The sequence below is a fragment of the Plasmodium coatneyi genome, chromosome 12, assembly GCF_001680005.1.
Source record: "Plasmodium coatneyi strain Hackeri chromosome 12, complete sequence".
Taxonomy (NCBI): Eukaryota; Apicomplexa; class Aconoidasida; order Haemosporida; family Plasmodiidae; genus Plasmodium; species Plasmodium coatneyi.
The window spans coordinates 1-7,371 of NC_033567.1; the positions used below are offsets into that span (position 1 = coordinate 1).

At 37.7% G+C, this 7,371-nt stretch overlaps 1 protein-coding gene across 1 annotated transcript; it reads left to right on the forward strand.

Annotated features, from left to right (window-relative positions):
• Positions 1-3,228: 3,228 nt before the first annotated feature.
• On the forward strand, positions 3,229-7,062 carry PCOAH_00037140 (SICA antigen; the record flags this gene model as incomplete). Its single annotated transcript, XM_020060505.1, has 5 exons — positions 3,229-4,063; positions 4,502-4,599; positions 4,745-5,858; positions 5,998-6,314; positions 6,670-7,062. 5 exons carry the CDS (start codon positions 3,229-3,231, stop codon positions 7,060-7,062), a joined length of 2,757 nt encoding a protein of 918 aa, XP_019916477.1.
• Positions 7,063-7,371: the final 309 nt, after the last annotated feature.

Here is a 7,371-nt window from a genome sequence, read left to right on the forward strand (position 1 = left end):
TAGTTGGTAGAAGGATGGTTCTTAGCTAGTTGGTAGAAGGATGGTTCTTAGCTAGTTGGTAGAAGGATGGTTCTTAGTAGTTGTAGGTGGTTGTTCGCTAGTTTGTAGAAGGATTGTTGTTAGCTAATTGATAGAAGGGAGGTTGTTAGGGGCGGGAGAAACGTTCTTACTAAGGGAAGGAACGTCCTTCCTAATGGGAAGAAAGCTTGATAGGCGTGTGGGACTAGGGTTAAGAATATGGAATAAGCTTTTTTTCTAGGTTATGGAATAATAATATGGCGTGGTGTTTATTTTCTTAGGGGGAATCTTCTCTTTTATTAACGAAAATGAAATAAGGTAGGAGCAAAAAGAGAGGATGAAAAGAGGAAAGAACAAAGAAAGGAGGAAAAAAAAATAAAAAGTGAGGGGACAATGTAAAGTGCATATGGAACGAGAAGAGGGAAGGTTGTATGCAAGTTTTTTTTTGCTTTATTTATTATTTTAGGGAAAAAGGAAAAACAAAAGAATGAAAAGGAGGAGCTAATTTGAGAACGAAGAAAAAGGAAAAAAAAAAAAAGAGGAGAATGAAAGAAAATAAAAAAAAGAAGAAAAAGGAAAGAAGGAAAAAAAAAGTGGGTTCAGTGTATGGGAGTAGGGTTAAGGATATGAGAATAGTGTTCAGGTTGTAGAGGTAGGGTTCAGGGTATGTGGTAAGTTTCTTTTCTAGTTTATTTGAACAAGAATGTAGCCTGCTACATTGCTTCTTAGGGGGGGAGGGGAAGGGGATGAAAGATGAAGACGAAAGGAAGGAAGAAAGAATGTAAAGAAGATTAGGAAGAAGGAAGAAGAAGGAGAGTTGTATGGGGTATTAGAATGAAATATTCAGGGTGTGAGAATAGCGTACAAGTTGTTAGAGTTAAGGTTAAGGCATGGGAGGAATGTTACAGGTATAAGAGTGAAGGTTCAGGGTGTGAGAATAGGATACAGGTTGTTATAGTGATGGTTCTGGATGTGAGGATAGGGTACAGGTTGTTAGAATGAAGGGTTCAGTGTATGAGAGTAGGATTTAGAGTGTAAGAGTAGGTTAGTATTTGATAGAGTAGTGTTCAGGGTTTAGGGTTCAGGGTGTGAGAATAGGGTTAAAGGTGTGAGAATATAGGTTCAGGGTGTGAGGGTAGGGTTCAGGCTATTAGAATGAAGGATTCCGGGTGTGAGAATATAGGTTGATGATGTGATGATAGGGTTCAGATTGTAAGAATGAAGGGTTCAGGATGTGAGAGTAGGATTTAGAGTGTAAGAGTAGGTTAGTGTTTGTTAGAGTAATGTTCAGGCTCTTAGAGTGATGATTACAGGTGTGAGAGTAGTGTAGAGTTTGTTATAGTAAAGGTTCCGTGTGTGAGAATACTGTTATTCCTGGTATGGGAGTAGGGTTAAGGACATGAGAATAGGGTTCATGGTATGGGAGTAGGGTTTAGGGTATTAGAGTGGACGTTCCGTGTATTAGAATGAAATTTCTTGATATTACAGTGAAGGTTTCAGGTGTGAGAGTAGCGTTCCTGTTGTACGAATTAAGTCTTTTTCTTTGTTATGGAACAACAATATGGCCTGTTCATTATGATTTTAGGGGTTTATGTGCACTGGATGCAGGAGGGCACACAAAAAAAGAATGAAGAAATTAAAAGAAGAATGTTTAAGGAAATAAAAAAAAAAAAAAAAAAGAAAAGAAAAAGAAGAAGTAGAATTTATATAAAGAGAAATGAAGGAAAAAGTAATATTCAGGAATAAAAGGAAGAAGGAATGAATGTACATTCTCTGTGTACACAGTATGTGCATATTACTTAAGGAGTTTAATGATATAATGTATTCTTGTTCGTTAATTTGACAGGCCATGCAATTTCATTGAATGATGCAGAAAAAATGAAGAAACATAGAACATGGAATAATGTGAAGGATGCATGGCTAAAAATGAGGGGGGGCGACACACCTCATAATAATGTAAGCAGGGAGTATTTTTCTCCGTTTTCCTATTATTTAATGGATGTTTATAATATAGGGAGTTGAAGGAACATGTGTGAGGCATAATAAGGGGTGTGTGCACCAATGGGGGGGTATATGCTTGTAGAATATGGAAATTTTTTTGGGTGATGTAAGTACCAATGTGTGTATATTATTCAACTGTATATGTGCTTTACTGGACTCTGCAGAAAAAATTGGAGCACTTAGTGGAAAAAATATATAATGAACTGGCGAAAGAAATGTATGAAGAGGGAAAAGGAAGAATGGAAAGGTTGAAAATTTTTTGCAATATTGACCATGGTCTGGAAGGAGAAGGAGTCTTGAATATCAACGAACACAGGACGTTGTGCGAGTTTTTAGTTAGAACAATATGGATGTTGTATGAATATGGGAATGAATTCAATAGTCAAAATCCAGAACATAAACTAAGGTACTACTTACGTTGCACACTTTTAAAAATATGGGTACAAAGGCTAGCATGGAAGAATTGTGCTGTAATAAGCACTATCAAGTACCTCCTGGATGCAGCGAACAATATAGAGAAGACTTCGGGTAGAAAAGTTGAAAAAGTAGAATGCATGTTCGGTGAAAACGATACGTTCTATATAGGGAACACGGAACTTACAAGTGAAGCGCATGGGTGGTTATTGAGACATAATACTATTTTGGAAGATATATACAAAATTCCGGATAAGAAAAAATGCGATGATTTCGGAAAGGAAAAAAGAAATGTACTAAAGAAGGAAGATAGTGACCCATATGCAGAAGTGAACGAAAATTTGGACAATATATTAAACGGTCTTAAAGAAATAGCAAAACAGCCTCTATCTCCCACCCTAAAAATCCTCCCAAAACTACCACAACCACAATATCCGCCACAACAAGATTCGAGAATCGCTTATGCAAACACCATCGGTTCCGATTTCTTCATGAACTTACTCCTACAATGGATAAAGGCAAATAAGACTGACCCCACGGCAGGAGTAAATGTAATAAAATTTAAATATAAAGGAAAATTTTGTGACGATAGTGTGGGAATAATATGAGGGAGGGAGTATTTGTTATATAGTTTAAATGTGTATATTGTATATATACACATACATATATAAGTAGCATATATATATGTTTGTGAATACATATATGTACATATGTATACATGTGTATATCTGTTCGTGGTAATCAATTTTATAGGAAAGTATAAAGAAAGGTCTGCAAGAAGCATTCAAAGACATGATGGATACTATACTGGACGATGGGGAAAATGAGAAACACATGTGTTCCGAAGATACTTCAGGTTATAAAGGCAAAGATTGGGGGGAAGAAGAGAAGAAGTTATGCAAAATTCTATTAAGAATATTCTTCTGGATGGATGGATTAAAGCAAAAATGGGAACCAGGAAAAGGATACGGCAGTGGGTACTTCGGATGGATAAAGAGCACGGACCAAACATCAGAAGAGGGGAAAGTGAAATCCTATTATAGGTGCTTACTTGGGAAAGTGACCATGTTAAATATGTTAGGAAAACATTGTGCTATGGAAAAAGTAGCAAAAGTGGTTAAAAATAAAATGGGAGCTTTTAGGGTAAGTATGATTCACGATGAGGGGAATCAATTATGTAAGAATGTGAATGTTAAGGATTTCATGTGGGGGAGAAGATTAATATGGGAGCAGGTTAAGGAATGGATAGATAAATATAAGCGGGACGGAACTAGTAGAGAATCATTAGCTAAGGCATTAAGTGCAGTAACGCCCAAGAATAGTCTACTGCACAGAATAAAGGAAGAGGGGGAGGAAAAATGCCCAGGAGGGAAGAAAAAAGAGAATATTAGTAAGGAAATCTTACAAAATTTAGAAATGGCAATCACCGCAGAGGATGACGTGGATATAAATGAAGACAGTGAACCTCTAGACAAGGGTGTTCTGGACAAAGTACTGGAAGAGGTCCAGAAAGTGGTCGATACCGATAGAACACGAAGAAAACAGGACCACAATGAAGAGGAATTGAAGGGAGAAGTACACGCAGCCGTAAAAAGAGTCACACAGAAGTACGAAACACCACCACAACAAGGTAATAATATACCACGTGGTGTACACCCTACCTACCACCTAACAACCCACCTACCACCTAACAACCCACCAACCACCTAACAACCCACCAACCACCTAACAACCCACCAACCACCTAACAACCCACCAACCACCTAACAACCCACCAACCACCTAACAACCCACCAACCACCTAACAACGCACCAACCACCTAACAACGCACCAACCACCTAACAACGCACCAACCACCTAACAACATTCCAACCACCAACCACCCCTAACAACATTCCAACCACCAACCACCCCTAACAACCTTCCTTCCATCCACCTATCACCCCTAACAACCTTCCTTTCATCCTACCACCACCCTAACAATCTTCCCCCAGCTACCAGCCCTAACACAACCGACTAGTACTATAGTATTTGCCACTGATATCCCTTTATATTTTTCCTTTCCAGGTGGTGAATGTAAAGAAGGTGCCCCATGCACACGCCCACAATGTATAGCAAATAAATGGGTAAAGAACAGAACGTCGAACGAAAATGAGCCACCCTGGGTAAGTGTCATTATTGTTCACAATAATGAGGAAATCACAGAAGTATAATATTCCATGTACACATGAACAGATGATACCACTGTGATCCCTCTGTATGCGTATTCAGTTTACGTATATGTTGCTTCATTTTTCCCTATATGGACAGGGAAATTTTTGGACAGACATCGAAACTGAATTAGAGAATCTTCTTAAAGAAATACCTCAGAAGAAGGGACATGTTGAAAAATACTGTAATAACGATAAATGGGAAATGAATGCAAATGGAGAAGCGAAGAAGGCAGCATGCAAGCTTATTGCTGCAGGATTACATCATATGTACAGCATTCAGCTCTCCTTTGATCAAAGTAGTGAGAAGAATCCCTTTGATAATCAAGAATTTAAGCAATTTGCTTCATGCCTTCTGTTAAAAGATCTCGCAGAACAAATGGAAAAAACGTGCCCTCATTCGAAGGCAGGCATAAAACAGGCCTTCCATTCTTGGCAACAAATTAAAACAACTGTGTGCACAAAACCTCCATGTGTTGAATGTAAAATGGACGACACCTATGGAAATTGTCAATTGAAAAAAGACAATGGTACTACAGTAGAAAAGAAATTAGAGGAGGTGTTCAATAAGAAAAATTCGGAAGTAATCATTGCTCTGAATGAAATAGACCCTATCTGTACAACAGCCAAACCTGCCCCTGCCTCCCAAACACCAGATAAATCCAGTACGAAGGATCCAATGGATGCAGAAGAAAAAAAGTTCATAGATAAGTTGTCAGAGGAAACGGTGGATGAAAGTTATATAAATGAGTTCGCCAGTGCATGTGAAAAGGAAAGCAAAGGAATGGATGGATTGAAGGGGGACGTGTCAGAGGACGACAAGAAGTTCTGTAGAGTTCTGTTAAGAAATTATATAATAACAACAATAAAGGACGATAACGATATATTAGGAATAAAGAACGCAAATAGTTGGACTATTGATCAAACTACACGATGTAAAATTTTAAATCCATGGTTAAAACACTATGGCGAACAGAAGTGTGATCCAGGCGAAATGTATGAATATATTAAAAAAAAAGTGGAGGGGTTGATACAGTACACGCCGTTGAATAGATCTTATAAGAAGTGTGAGTACAGGGTAGATAATGATACCCATAGTAACGGAATAGACCCATCCCCTAATAGCAAAGAAGAACAATGGAAGGAAGAAATACATAACGGAATAAAGAACATGAATTTAGAGAATAGCTGTGGTCAAACCATATATGGATCAGGTAAGAACAGTACAAAAGAACCTAAGGGAAACAGACACTTCCTCCCAAAGAAAGTGTACACACCGGAGGGTGCACGCACAACCTTAGATACTGGAATCTCTGATATTATTGAAAACATCTTTCTCCTTTTATTTTTCAGATACGAAGGACACTGCCAAGAATGGAAAACCTGATTCTTATAATGTCGATGATAAAAGTGAAGCGGGTGGCAGTGCCCCCGCCGCACGGGATGAGGAAAGTGGTGGTTCTGGTGCGGGCGATGAGCTCAGCGCTCCCTCAAAAGGTGGTCCCCTTTCTGTTCCTGCCTCAGATAAGGGTGCGCGGGTTTCCAGGTCCAGTCCTGGCACCACTATCGCTCAACCAGTTGTTACCAACAAGGACAACCCGGTCCTTTCTTACCTCCCTCTTGCTCCTATCACCATTGGAATCATAACCTTGACCTACTTATTTTGGAAGGTAAAAAAAAAAAAAAAAAAAGAAGTTTAAGAAAAAAAAGAACGTTAAGGAAATAAAAAAAAACAATGAAAAACAGTTTAAAGGAAAAACGACATTTAAAGAGAAAAAAGAGTTCAAAAGAAAAGAAAGTTTAAAAAAAAAGAAAAAAAAAAAAAAGGAATCAATGAGGAAATGAGTAAAGGAGCGTAGGATTTCGCATTGTAGGGGTGTGTTTGTAAGATTTCGCATTTTAGGGTATTTGTATAGGATTTCGCATTTTAGGGTGTGAAGTAGTAATTACGGTTGCGTGTGAACAACATTTCTCATCCCTATTAAAGAAACATTTTCTCCCTTTTTTTTTTCTTCTTTTCTTTAGTACTTTGGAATACTTGGTAAGATAAGACGACGTTACCGAAGAGCTTATCAAGTACGTGGTCCAACTGTGGAAGGACAACCTCTTGATCATGTGGACCAGGATGGTGATCCACATGCATATACCATAGTAAAGGAACGAAAACCTAGTTCTACGCCTATAAAAAGGAGGAACAAACGGGGCGTTGATCACCGTGCCGGTCGTCGTCGTGGTGTACGTCGCCGCATGATTATTGATATTCATTTAGAAGTCTTAGACGAATGTCAAAAAGGGGCCACACAATCGGTTCAGAACGACTTTTTTGAAATTTTGGTTCGAGAATTTATGGGATGTGAGTTCATAAAAGGACAAAATGTTCCTATGGAACAGGTTCTAAATTCAGATCTCGGGTTTTAGGGAAGGAAGACTCTATTCCTAAGGAACAGGTTCCAAGTTCAGATTCCGGATTTTAGGGTGTAGTAAATATTTTTTTTTTTTTTTTTTTTTTTTTTCTTTTTGTGTATTAAATTGTTCACATGTTCAATGTGTAATTAATATGAGCCGGGTAAAAAAAAAATTTTTTTTTCACTTTATTTTGATTTGTTTTGGTAAAATTTTTTTTTATTGCAGATTAAAAAAAATGCTTATTCATTCTGTTATAAAATTTTTTAACTTAATAATTTTTTTTTCGTTTTTTTGAAATACAAGAATATTTCTTCAAAAATG